At 51.2% G+C, this 13,691-nt stretch overlaps 1 protein-coding gene across 3 annotated transcripts; it reads right to left on the bottom strand.

Moving 5' to 3' along the window:
* Nucleotides 1-363: 363 nt before the first annotated feature.
* On the bottom strand, nucleotides 364-13,081 carry LOC147058298 (kinase suppressor of Ras 2-like). 3 transcript variants are annotated; one of them, XM_085909792.1, is made up of 16 exons: nucleotides 12,512-13,081; nucleotides 9,010-9,079; nucleotides 8,772-8,855; nucleotides 8,531-8,616; nucleotides 8,143-8,163; nucleotides 7,946-8,055; nucleotides 7,146-7,311; nucleotides 7,001-7,042; nucleotides 6,368-6,437; nucleotides 5,413-5,461; nucleotides 4,228-4,589; nucleotides 3,411-3,507; nucleotides 3,214-3,347; nucleotides 3,000-3,134; nucleotides 2,007-2,136; nucleotides 364-1,879 (listed from the first exon to the last, which is right to left on the bottom strand). In XM_085909792.1, exons 3-16 carry the CDS (start codon nucleotides 8,834-8,836, stop codon nucleotides 1,733-1,735), a joined length of 1,614 nt encoding a protein of 537 aa, XP_085765918.1. In that variant the 5' UTR covers nucleotides 8,837-8,855; nucleotides 9,010-9,079; nucleotides 12,512-13,081; the 3' UTR covers nucleotides 364-1,732. The 3 variants fall into 3 exon arrangements, with proteins under 3 accessions (XP_085765918.1, XP_085765917.1, XP_085765919.1); XM_085909791.1 differs by lacking the exon at nucleotides 12,512-13,081 and adding an exon at nucleotides 10,744-11,004; XM_085909793.1 differs by lacking the exon at nucleotides 5,413-5,461.
* Nucleotides 13,082-13,691: the final 610 nt, after the last annotated feature.

Raw genomic sequence — 13,691 nt, 5'->3', positions numbered from 1 at the left:
TGTTTCACTAGGGGCCTTTTCTCTATCTTTATCGGCCACCATTTATACACCAATCTGCTTTTATTCTGAGTTGGATTTTGTTTTTCTGTACGGGGACAGCAACTGGAAGAGGCTAAAAGGGGGCTGGACCGAAAAATGGGGCGGGGGTTGAGAAAAGAATGTTTAAATAGCTTCTAGAATATCAAATCTAATGCTGGAGCGGCTGAATTTTTTTTTTCTTCTCTTACTATTTAGATTTTTTTTTTTCCTGGCGGGTGTGAAAAGGTAGACCAAAAGGTAGCAAAAGGGAAGGTTGTTTCTTTCTGAGCATATTGGAGAGCTTATTTTTTCACACAAGATGAGAAAAAAAAAGAGCTTCTTTTTTTTATTGTCATTCACAAACATTGACAAAGAATGAGTGCAAATCAGCCGGAGGAAGGAGAGGAAGAAGAAGAAGAGTAAGAAAAAGAAGAAGGCATCCTTCACACTCACAATTTCTGAAACGGTATGCTCGATGGCGCCGTACATTGCTTTGCAAGCTACCAGACAAAATCACATCCAGGAAAGAAAATGAGCGGAAGCAAAGAGCAACGACAGCCTCATCTACATTCAAAAGTGGAGTCCAAGGGGAAAACAAAACGCAAAAAGAATTCCATTGCTAATCATCATCATCATCATAAGCTGGTCCACAATCATTTCTGTACACTTGGCACCAATGTTTGATTCTCCATATTTGGCAACTCGATGCTCATTTGCATTTTGTTCCTCATTGCGCCTCCCCTGTTCCCTATTGGCAAGGGATGGTTATAAACAACGCATATATATATATACTTGAATGGCGTCAAAGTACAAATTGGGATCAATGCAGCTGTTGGAAGTGAAAAGAAGAGAGTGCTGCAAAATTCCGACGTTCTCCAATGTTGCTTGCGGTTGGCAGCGGCGCCACCAATGGCCATGAAAATCCAATGAGAATAATTGACACCCCCCACAAAAAAAATATATATAATCAAAGAGGAAATCCTCAAATACTCATAAATGGTTTGTCAAAGAAAATACGCCGCCTTGCAGGCTAATTGTTCCCGGAAAAAAATGGATTCATTGCTTTTGATTGATGCTTTTGTCTTCAATTTTTCCTGAGCTAAATTTATCTCGTCCATACGTGAATGTCGTGTTGCCCAGTCCTAGCGAAAAAGTCACAAAAACAGCAGCAGCAAAAAAGCTTTGATTCTTCTTTCCTTTCTTTTACTTTTTGGAGCCAACCATTTGAAGGAGCATGATATGATTGTCTGTTTTGTTTTGTTTTTTTGGTGTGTGTGTGTGTGTGGGGGGGGGTGCGGTTTGCAGCTCCGATGAGGCGCCTGTCAATCAATTGAGCCACAATGGTGCTTGATTAAAAAAAAAAAAAAAAGCTCACTTGGCAGACGACATTTTCCATTTTGGGGCAAATCATAAGCCAGTCATTACAAAAAAAGAAGAGTAAAACTTTGTTAAAGTTCCAGAGAAGACGAAAGAGTTGACGAGCTCATGAAGGTTCGTCACTTTCACATTTCAACGTCCGGAAGAAAGCATTCATGCGGTACGGCGCTGACAAGCAAAAGCTACGAGGAAAAAAAAAAAAAGAACCCAACGGCCATTAGAGCTCAACGTGGAGAAAATGAGCCAAGAGGGATATACGGATACTGGTCACGCGCACTCAACTGTACAACAGTCGCATTGCCCGCAAAGAATCGGTCGAGGGTGGGTGGGCGCTTTTTCATTTGACGTATTCGGCCGACTTCCAGAAGTGTCCGGGGTGCGAAAGGCGGCGGTTGCGCTTGGGCAGCTTCTCCAGCAGCTCCACCAGCTTGGAGAAACTGGGACGCTCGTCCTGCTCCATAGCCCAGCACAGCAGCAAAATGTCCTGACACACACACACAGTGGCCGAGAAACCAGCCAACGTCACGTCCAAACTCAGATTTGTGACATCATCGCGACTCGCAAATGTCTGGGTCACATTGCCCGGGAGCGGGAAGTGAAGGCGTGCTCACCAGGATCTCCTTCCCCATGCCGGCGTGGGCCAGGCTGGGCTTGATGCCGCTGCCGACCTGCCACATGATGACCTCGGCCGGCTGACTCTTGTAAGGCCACTCGCGGGCGTGCAGCTCGAACCACACGGTGCTGAAACAAGCGAAAGACGCAAGTAAGAAAAAAAACAAGCCGGCGTTGAGTCTGCAGTGAGCGCCAAACCCAATCGACACGCTTGGGCTTCCTGTTTGTTTCACTGGTGACTTGAATTTCAAGCACCGTTTGTCTAGCGTGAGAGCGCAAAGACGCAAGGTCCATCTGCGCTGCCACCTAGAGGTCACCCCCCTCGCCCCCCATGGCGCTTTTGCATATTCATGAGCTCACCCCTGACTATTTTTATCCAGCGTGACTTTCAGGAGCGGACGGACGGACGGGGCCAGGTGGGGCTTTTTGGTTATGCTAATTGCACCGCAACCATCGCTGCTCGCTTCCTTTGCAGCCTTCTTCAACACGTCGCCACTTTTTTGCACCACACAGAATAGGAGGATGAAGTCAAGGCGGCAAGTTTGTGCCTCCCGACAAGACAGCAAATTTTGGCAAGGTTTCATCTCCCATCGGGTCGCCGTCATCGCATTTACGTCCTGCAAAACTTGCCAATTTTCTTCCTATTTTATTTTTTTGGGCTTGTTCAATGGGAACAAGGGGGGGGGGGGGGGGAGTAGCCTTGTCAATTTTCTCCCTTTTGTTTGCGGCAGTAAGACAACCACAACAAAGGCAGGTGTCAAAATCCCATTTTACACTTCCTATCATTAGCTGCCTTTTTTTTTTTTTTTTTTTAATGCGCCACCGCACCAACTAATTAGCAGCCCCACTTTTACACTGCTGGAAAAACCTGGATACTTTTACCCAATGTTTTCCAGCTCAACTCTTTTTCAGAAAGGAAAAAAAAAAAGTTTTCAGAAGAATTACACAAAAGTAGAAGGTGTTCTGATTTAGAGTCGGGCAAAGAGGCCTACCCGAACGCAAAGACGTCAGACTGCTTGGAGAAAGGCAGCTTGTCCTCCTCGGTATCGGGAGAGAGCTGGCGGATGATTTCCGGAGCCAGGTGACACAACCAGCCGCTGGGGATCCTCAGCTTGTCTTCTCGCCGGCTGTGCGGACCAAAAAAAATACGGCGCCAGGTGTCTTTCAGGCCACCTGAACTGTCGCGGGCTATGAACAATCAATCACCTGCCGGCTCGGAGGACCCCCGAGATGGTGAAGAGGCCGAAATCGGTGATGACCACCTTGCCGTTGTCATAAAAGACATTCTTGGACTTCATGTCCTTGTGGAGGATGCCTTTTGCGTGGAGGTACCCCATGCCCTGCAACAAGACTTGAGGTCAGGGGGGGCCCAAACTCAAAAACGTCAACATCCCGCACGTTACCTTGACCATCTCTTGTGCAATTTGTCGCGTCTTGTTGACGTCCAGGACGACCTTGATGTCGCGCACCACCGAATAAAGCGTTCTGCCCCTGCACAGGCTGCCAGCGGGAAAACACGCACGTGAGCGGAGAGGCCAATCCCCCGGCCCGCTCCTTCCCTCCCTCCCTCCCTCCCGACAGCCCGCAGCTTTCGGACTATACGAGCGGAACGTTGAATCCTTGCATAGATTGGATTGTTAGGCACAGGAAATGGTTTGGCTTTCGAAATGTGCTTCTTGGACCGAGCGTGCTATTTTTTTCAATTACCGCATTCACGTTTGCTGATGCAAATTTCTCCCTTGGGGGACCAACCCGGTTAACTCAGCCTCAAACAAATGTGAGCAAAGACATATAAGGTAAGAGGAAAGAAGAAAAGGGAGCGCAAACAAGAGTGAGAAGAGAAATTGAAATTGGGAACCACCTCAACATGCGTGGTCATAGGCTTTGTGGACCGGAGGGAGGAATGTGTTGTTGATCGAAAAGGTCTGGCGCCACTCCCTGGCACGCCCGAAACCAAGCCCAGCCCAGTTGTGACAGTGTGATTAGAAAATGCCCTCAAGCCAAGGTTCCACGACGCATACGAATCGTCAACGAGAGCCCGGAAGCTCCAAGAACCGGCCGTGCGGACGGGCCATCACGCGATCGACCACTGTGCTGCAATTTGGCTCCGCCACTCAAGCGGATGTGAAGCGTGCGGACAAGCGCATCGTGACGACTCTGCTCAGGACGTCGGGGGAACCCTTGCATGCTCACAGGGCGGCGGCTGTTGATGATAGCTACCTGGTGATGATGGCCAGGTGCGGCGGACTCATGCAGGCGCCCATGAAGAGGACCACGTTCTCGTGGCGCGTGTTGCGGTAGGCCATCACCTCGCGCTTGAAGGCCTTGAGCTGGTCCTCGTTGTCGCGCTCAATGTCGATGAGGCGGACGGCCACCTCGCCGTGCCAGCGCCCGCGGAAAACCTTGCCGAAGCGACCCTTGCCGATCATCTCGCCCATCTCGAGCTGCTCCAAGGGGATGTCCCACTCCTGCAGGAAAATGCTGGTCTGGCTGGCCTTGCGCGGGAAGTTGCGGGCCGATAGCAGCGACAGGTTCATCTCCTCAAACTCGTCGCCCGACTCCTCCTCCTCGCCCTCGTCGTTCTGAAACGCCATTAGGGAGGCAAAGTGGACATGTGACTTTGGAGCTGCCATTTTGTAAGAACCCACCCGGGGAACGCCTTTCTTTCTCTGCATCCCGCTTAAAAGACAGCGGGAGAAAATTTACAACGCAGTCGGTCGCTCGTTTTCATGCCTAAGTTTGCGTTTCCTTTTGGTTCGCTCAGAAATACGGCTGTGGTTTAGGCCATGATGAATTAAAAAAAAAAAAGTCCGAGTTATGAAAGCGGAAAACAGCCAGAGGGGGGCCGGGGGAACTAAATGGATGATTCATTCCGATTTGATTTGAAACATAATGCACGGCGAGGGTGCAAATGATCTATTCCGAGACGCCCGCCGGAATATTATTCAAGGCAATTTCCACGGCCGTTCCCCGAAATGTGTCATCGGTCTTGCGAGAAGGAAGCCTTCCCTTCCCTTCCCTTCCCTTCCCTTCCCTTCCCTTCCCTTCCCTTCCCTTCCCTTCCCTTCCCTTCCCTTCCCTTCCCTTCCCTTCCCTTCCCTTCCCTTCCCTTCCCTTCCCTTCCCTTCCCTTCCCTTCCCTTCCCTTCCCTTCCCTTCCCTTCCCTTCCCTTCCCTTCCCTTCCCTTCCCCTCCCCTCCCCTCCCCTTCCCTTCCCTTCCCTTCCCTCCCCTCCCCGCCCCTCCCCTTCCATCCTTTCCTTCCCTCTCCTTTCCTTTCCTTCTCGCGACGCACAACTTACCCGAGAACCCGAACGAGCGGCGCATTTTTTTGCAGCCGTCAGACAAAGACAACGCGCAGCCACGAGCCGCTCTGCAAATAGACACCAGAGGGAAGATTGACTCACGTCGGAAGTGGGCTCCACTTCGATTTGAAGCAAAGGCTTTCCCTCCTCGCTGCAAGCACAAACAAACTCGGTTAGAAAACTCCTCTTGCCCTCTTTTACCATTTGCACAATCGGATTGGTCGAGATGAGATGGGTTGGGATTAAGCACGGTATGCTGCTTATGATGATTCATGTTCCATGTCGTCTTGTCATGACGTGGACACGGAGGTAAAGTTGTACCGTAGGAATCACCACGAGTCAAGATGGTGAGCGTTTGTCCATACCCGCCCGTGTGACGCCACCGTAGCACTACAAGGATGCGTGGGGCGCGCCCTTATTGATAAATTTGGCAGGCGGCGTCTTGCCGGCTCGCTGACGGACGGCGACGCTGATCTAATCACGGTCTGGGTCGAGAGGCATCCCGTCTCCACGTCTCCTCGTTCCACCCCCACCTTCCTCCGCCCACCCAAATGCGCCTGGCGTGGCTGGCGTAGCGTGAAGCCCGCCGAGCTCTAACATTAGCCCGCCGGTCTCTCTCGCCGCTCCACTGAGCTCGGCTCGCCGCTAAGACCCGGACGGCCAAGATGGCCGCATCGGTAGCCAGAAACAGACTGAGGAAAAAAAACATGCCGCTAGTCAGGAGCACTCAATGTGAGCCTGCTGGAAAGCAAGACACCTTTTTCGCCACATTCCGACACCGAGGGAGCCTTTTGGACACCTTCAAACCATTGCGAGAGAAACAAAAATCATCCAGGCGACTGTTCTCTCCGTTCATTCGCGCTTTTTCGTCATTCCACCTATTCGCACTACAAGTTTGTTTTCTAGTTATTCTCCCGCAAGGAGTCCAATCTTCTTTGGTGGCACCGATTTGCCAAATTCTCGTTAGAATTTCTTTGCAACCCCTCACATTTTTCATTTCACTTCCAGTTTAGCATCCGAACGCAATTTCGACAAAAATTCCTTTTGGCTGACTCACCCTGGCTCCGAGAGGACGGGATGCAGGACGACTTGCGGTGCTCTGCTGGGAGGAGCTTCCAGAGTGACGTCTAAGGAATGAGAGCATGGGACAAAAGGTTAGCATGGTGACTCCAGTAGCGTCAGGATGCAAAAAAAGGTTAGCCTGGCCTCCTTCTCCCCTTCTTTTGGAAAACCATCACATTTGTTCCGACGATTGCATGGCATCACGCATCCCTTCGACCTCCCCGACAAAATATCCGTCCCCCATTTCTGGCCTCACACGGGGCACCGCTGAAGTAGTCTGGCGCCTTGTGCGTACCGATGCTTGAAAGCGAGTTCATTCAGTCAGTCAACGTAAAGGTCGTGGCATTAGATAGATGAGGGTTGTTGTTGTTGTTTTTTTAAGCCAATTGGAATCACAAAAACACTGCGGCAAATGCTAATGAGGAAGACGCATCGGCGCCAAAGAATAAAAAAACAAGTACAGTTTGTAGACTCTTAAGTGGACCATTAGCACCAAAGTGAAGGAATCTGACGCATCCCGCACACCGGGTGCTAGTTGTTTATCGATTATTTTGTGCGTGCCAAAATAAAACGATTTGATTGCCTTCAATCGCATTTGGAAAGCACCGCGACTCCAACGGCCACTTACCTGGAAAAATGAACTGCTGTTTGTACTTGAAATAACTGGACGCTGCGGAGAGACAGACAAGCGTTGTTAGGATTCGGCCTTTCTGACGTTTTTTTCGCAAACGGATTGAATTTGAATTCGGCCCGGTTCCCGGCCGGTAACCGACCGGTCAGGTTGAAGTGCTTCTGCTGTCGCGCTGACTGCGGCGAGGGGTGCAGCGGCGAAGGCGGCGTAGCGCTGCTGGGCGGCGGCGCCGGCGACGACGGCGTCGACGAGGTTGTGGACGACGGGTTGCTGCTGGAGTCCGGCTGGTACGGCGGCGGGACGTGATCCTGCGGGCGGACACACGCCGCCTGCTTTAGGCGAGGTGATGACGACGAGGCGACCCGTGTTTCGGAAGACAACAAGGAGAGCATCATTCGGTCCTCAGTGAACGTGTTGAAGATGCTGCCGTCTCTGTGGATCTTATAATATTTGAGATGACTCAGAGGCCTCTGGAAATTTGACATTCTCGGAGCGTCATCGTTTTTCATTTGGTTCTTTCCGAGGGTTTCTATTTTGTTCTTGAAGCAACTTCGGCACATTGACCAGGACATTGCCGCTGTCGTGCGTCGTCGCCTTGGAAACAAAGCTCATGGGATATGCTGCAACTGCTGAGGAGGAGGAGGAGGAGGAGGAGGCGGAGGAGGAGGGGGAAAAGAAGATGGAGAAGAAGATGGAAAGGAAGATGGAGAAGAAGAAGATGGACCAGAAGAAGATGGAGAAGAAGACAAAAATGTGATGACCTCCGCTATGTTCTTTGGAGGACCGGACTCGACGGGTTCACCACACCGTATGCTGCGTTCCTCGTATTAGGAAGGAGAAGAAGGAGGAGAAAAGGGAAGAAGCGGGCAAGGGGAAGATCACGAAAGAGAGGAGGCCAATAATGACAACCGAGAAGAGGAGGCGGCAAGCGTGTGGACTGACCTTGCTGATTTTGTTGGTTTTGGGCAGAGTCTGACTGACGAGCAGGTCGCTGTACCTGAGCGGGTTGTTGATGTCGCACGGCACCGACTCGGTTCGCACCAGACGGGCCACTGCCGCCGAGACACGTGGAAAACAAAAATAAAAAACAACAGTTGCGCAAAAGGGCGTCCAAACTCCTCTCAAATAGCGTTAATTACCTTGAGTCACTCCTTGTTGGTCTTCTCGGCAGATAGGAAAAGGGAGAATGCAAAAAAGACAAATGAGGGTATTTTCTTGAATGGCTTTCACTAGCGACGGGGACATTTCTTTCAGGAGCCAGTGGAAAAAATGATCCTGAAAAAGCCCACCGACTTATAGAAGCTCCCGTTTTGCGGGAAGCACGGGCGATAATTCGCTGCCATTGAACACCTGCCTCCCACTTTGTTGCTCAGTCGCCGGGCTAGCGTAGCTTCCACGCTAACCTGCCATGTGCAAAGTTGCTGGCCAGTGAAAAGCATGCATCTCAAAATAAGGCTAAAATTCTGCCCAAATAGAATGTCAAGGATTTTTTTTTTTTTTTCAAAATTTCTGACTGTTTCGTTTCACCTTTGAGGGATTCTCGGCCGCCTCGCTGGATGATGAGTAGGTGGCAGGGCGGAGCTTCTTTGGTGCATTTATTGTGGCACTTGAGCCTGTGTACACACGAGTGCGCTCATTTATGGCAGAGAATGCAGTTGAAGACAATGACAGATGACAAATATCGTTTTTTGACTTGGTTCTATTTTTGATACTGACGTCGCCCATACGCATGCATGCCAAAGGGAAAAGATGCATGGCGATGACATACTTGCAGTTTTTACATTTGAGCCCGAACAGCATTCCCTTGCCGCACACCAGGCATGTCTGCGACATCCAATACTTGGTGGAAAACCTGCACGAGAAGATGACGAGAGGACAAGCCGACGGGTCACGTTTGGTAGCGACTAATTGTCCATCGCTGAATCCGTCTATCGATGCAGCCGAGACGGCGGCCTTCATTCGCGCTGCATGGCGGTTACGCAAGACACACACACACACACACTCACCTGTGTTTGATGGAGTTTCCCAGATCTCTTCGGGGGATCTGTGGGGACCAGCGAGGCACTGACAGCGTGTCTGTCGAGGCGAGACAAACGGAATTCCATCAAAAGCTCATTCAAAGGCATCCCACCCAGGTGGCCACCAAGCATTGGCTAAAAGTCAATGCAGGCAAAGTGCCCTCGGGCTCACATTGCAACAACATCAACAAAAAAAAGCAAGCTGTGACGTTTTGCCTCAACAAAATGAAACAAAAGGGATCAAGGCAACATTACATCCAAATTCGGGCCGCCGGGATGAAACTTCCGAAACGGGTTCAGTTCTGCGGCACCGCTAATCGTGCCCAGAGACGAAGGCCCGGAAGAGAAACCCGTGCCTCGAAAAGAATCGACGCCCTCGGGCCGGACCTCTTTCAAATCAGCGTATACCCAACGATGGAATCAAAATGATAGCAACACCGTTATTACATTTTGAAATCATACCCTGTTTGTCGGCTTGTCAATCAAAATAATTAATAATGGGTAGTAGCATTCCTAAATTTAATCGGAGTCACGGTGCAGTGGCACAGTGCAGGAAGCCCCTGGACCTAGCTGGGATCTTTTTTATTTTTTTATTTTTTATTGATCTGCTCGGAACCTGATGGATTTGCTTCTCTCTTTTTTTTTAATGAGAGCGATAATGAGCAGAAAGGACGGCTGCTCCTCGTCAAAGCGCGGGTTGCGACAGTGACTCGCTGACAGATAATCTCATCTCATGGCTCCACATTGCCCCCCCTCCCCGTCCCCACTCCACCCGGCCGCCCCCTCTTCCTGCTCCCGCGGCCCCCGTGGGGGTTGCCGTCTTCACTCGGCACTCCGATGCGCGTCTCAATTACACTCAATCAAGATGATAACTCAATCCAGAGCAAAAGGGGGCGGGGGGGGGGGGGGGCATTATTGGACGCCACGCAGCACCGCATCTCACGCAGCGTCTTTGAGCGCGCGCGCGCGTGTTTGTGGCTTTGATTACACTCCTGCCTTGACTTAAGCGCTTCGTTTGTAGCCAGACCAAATTCCCTATACTTTTCCCCCCACGGAATTGAAATGCCCGCGACCCCCCGTGGGGACAAAGCGATCCAGAAAATGGATGGATGAATTGAAATGCCACCAATCCGTTCGCACTGCGTTGTATGATAAACAACCACAAGAATCCAACAAATGCTTTTGTACTGATGACAGGTGTTCAGTCGTGCTTGTTTTCAAACAAACGTTCACGGCAGCAGCACTTTTGACGTTCACAATCTCCACGAGCGCAGGCAGGCGATGGTGAGTCGACCGCGTCAAACGCCAACTAGTGGCGAGAAGGATTTACCACATGTTGGTGGTAGCTGAATCGACTGAATAACGAGGGACGACTTGAGCTCACACCCCTTCCCAACATCTTGGTTCATTCAAAGTGACACCAACGATAACTAATGGGGGGCAATATTAGACTCGACACAAAAAACGAACGGGAGCAACTTGAACGGTTGAGGCGTTCACGCTTCAATGCGGGGCCTCCACTCCGGGGTACGTCTTGACCTTCCGGTTCGAGGCTTCTTGGGGCAAAGAAGCGGAAGCAAAACGGAACGTCACCGTCTGCACGATCCCAAGCCGCGCCTACTTTTTGCTTCTCTCCCGCTCGTTAGTCGACGACTGCACGTGAATTTTGTGGTTGCAACTAGTAGGACGCGAGCCACTTTAGCGAGCCCTCGAGTAACTTACGTTGTCATGCTTGTGCTTTTTCGTCACAGATGTGGAAAAAAGCCTCAGCAAGCGCTGCCTTTAGCGAAATGCCCCCCACTCGACGAAAGGCTCCCTTTTTCCAATGAATCGGCTTGATTGATTTTGTAGCAACGGGTGCCGTTTCCTCTTCATGTTCGTTGCTTTTGTAGGCGCACTCATTGCCCCGTCGCCCTGCATTTAAATTTAGCACGTCCTCACTCCCGGCCAATTTCTCCGCGCCGGGTCTCAATGGGACCCCCCGGTCGGTCGCTAGGAGACGCGTGACGCAAGGCGGCAGCTTTGGGCGCTCTGAAGTGGCTGACGTCAGCCCGCAGAAATAACGGGGGGGGGGGGGGCGTAATTTTGCATCAGGACAAGGACGTTGGGTGACAGGGTTGATAACTTATTTTGATCTTGTGATTATTTTGAAGTGCTGACTTAAACTGTCAATTCTACCTGTCCTTGCTATAAACTGGAGTTGTGCTCCACCCGTGACTGGAAACTGGCCAAAGAGATAAAACCACCTTTCCAACCTGCTGGAACCAGTTTGCAAAAATGACCCCAGCAGAAGCTTTCAAAAGATAAAAAACACAATTGGAAGTTGCTGCCAAGCACTTTTGTGCTGCACAAAAGTCATGCTGGCTCTCTCCGCTTGGAAGCGAGAATTGGCCAAACTGTCTCTTGTGTGGTTTTTGCGTAAAAGGTAGAGCGATGAGAAAAAAACTTTAGCGCTCTGACTTTTCACAGGAGCTCGATGGACGGGGCCGAGGACGGCTTGGGCCAAATTGGCACTCCCTCGGGCGAGGAAATTGTTTGCGCCGACAAAGCGAGCTGGATGACAAAGTGTCCCTGCAGGACGTCCCGGTGTGACGATGAGCCTCCGCCAAGTTGCGCCGCGCCATTATTCCGCCTCATGGAACGGATGGCTTTTTTTTTTTTTTTTTGGTCTGATGGCGCTAAATCGGCAGCAATATGTCAGCCCTATCTTCCCTTTGACACCGACTCCATTATTCTACCGTTCATTCGGCGCCGTCTCCGTCTAATGCTTTCTGTGCCATTCCCAAAGAAGGCATTAGCGGCGCGACGCGGACGTAGCGACAGCGCCTCGGCTCCTGTGGCGTGCCGCTCGCCTCATTGTTCACCGGTGGCAATTTGCGCCGGCCGGCGAGGGCCACGCTTTACGTCTGTCCCCGGAAAGCACAGATGGATTATGGAGATGAGCGCCATTATGGGCCGGCGAGAGGCCCGCCCGCTGCGACACGCACAAGGACCAAACTATAAATCTTGCCAAATGAGAATTGAAGATGGAGGTCGGCCTAAATTGTTTGGAATCCCCGAGATTCTTCCGAGACTTTCTCTATGAAGAAGGCCTTTAGGTAGGGAGGCGCCAGATTAAAACCGCCGCCGCTTGGTGGTGCTCGCGTTCCAATATTCCGTAATTTGGCCCCCGGGCCGGCGGCGATCTAGAATCTTTTGAGAACAAAGGGGTCTTGGATGTTTGTGGAAAACATGCTAGTGTGATTTGCCTGAGTGACACGGAACCAAAGATGCATGTCTGGGCACCTTTCAAAAGCGCCGCAGAATTTCCTTTCTGATCCATCAAAACTTTGAGTGGAATTTGCCAGTTTTGTGACGAGATAATCTCATGGGATGTTTTGCTTCTCTTTCTCTCTCTCTCTCTCTCTCAGAAAAATGGCCAAATTTGCTAATTTGACCTCCTGCCTTTTTGTGCATCGAGGTGACGAGTGAAAAGGAGAAGCGGGCTCACTTGCGGAGGGCGTTTCGGCACGCACGGGCGGCGTGGAGGGCACGAAGGAGGGCAGGAAGAAGGATCTGAGGCAGCGCTCGGTGTGCAGGGGCGAGCGCTGGCTGGGGAGGAAGGTGGGCAGGTTCTCGCAGCTGCCCACGCTGCCGTGGATCTTGAGGTTCAGCGGCTTGCTCTTCTTCTTCGCTCTGAGAGAAGGCACACAAGACACAACGCAATGGTTCAGTTCGCCGTCATTTGTGTCCTAATTTACGACTCTCAGACAGCCATTTTGCCTCACTGACGCGGCGGCATTCAGTTCATCTGCTCATCTGAGTCGAGCAAGCGAATGTGCCGCTGTATAAAAAGAAAAAAAAAAAAGGAAAAGGCACGGATGCAGCGACACTCGCTTTACTCGTCACAAAGACCCCTTCTCCAAAAGTCTGAGTTTCGCAATTACAGCGAGGAAGGGGCGCGGCGGCCTGCGGGTTAACGTTTAGCGCTCCGCCGTTAGCCGCCTTTGTTAGCGCTTCCCATCAGGCCACTTAGGCGGCCTCTCGATGCCCATGAAAGCCTTTTGGTTCTCCGCCTCCTCGGATGCGGCGCAGACGTGAAAAGGAGGCGTCCCCATTTTGGGACTTTTTCCAAAGACGTTTGAGAGTTCATTCAACCTCGAGGAGATTGCAGCAGGCTGCGCACGCACACCTGGCAATAGACGCGAGTGTGTGTGTATGTGTGTGTGTGCGTGTGTGTAGGGGTAGGGGGGGGGGCTGTGTGCATGTGTGCGCGTGCACGCATTGCGTTGCTGACGCAGGTGGCAAACCGACGCAGGAGAGCGCCAACTAACGGCGAGGAGGACATCCGTGTCCAAGTCGGATCAAAACCTACAATTGCACATTAAAGTATCCCGTGACCCCTCATCATACATTGCGCGACCCGTTATTAGAACAAGTCATTTATTATCTTAATGAGGATTTAATCCAATTTTGTCCGACTTCAATCAAAGTGTTTTAATTGACTCGCCGCCGCCGCTGTGACGCCGCATCTCATCAAGTCCTGCTAGAACCGAGGTAACCGTGTGCCGTCGCCATGGCAACGGCAGCGCTCGCCTTGCGCCCGCAGCCACCGCTTTGCTCTCCGCAAAAAAATAAAAAGATAAAACATCAAAAGTCCAAAACTGGGAAATAGTTATGGATGACTTGAC

The sequence above is a fragment of the Syngnathus leptorhynchus genome, chromosome 4 (assembly GCF_054491065.1).
Source record: "Syngnathus leptorhynchus isolate UIUO chromosome 4, UIUO_Slep, whole genome shotgun sequence".
NCBI lineage: Eukaryota > Metazoa > Chordata > Actinopteri > Syngnathiformes > Syngnathidae > Syngnathus > Syngnathus leptorhynchus.
Note: the sequence above shows the minus strand (reverse complement) of the source record. Positions and strands in the feature narration are given on the sequence as shown.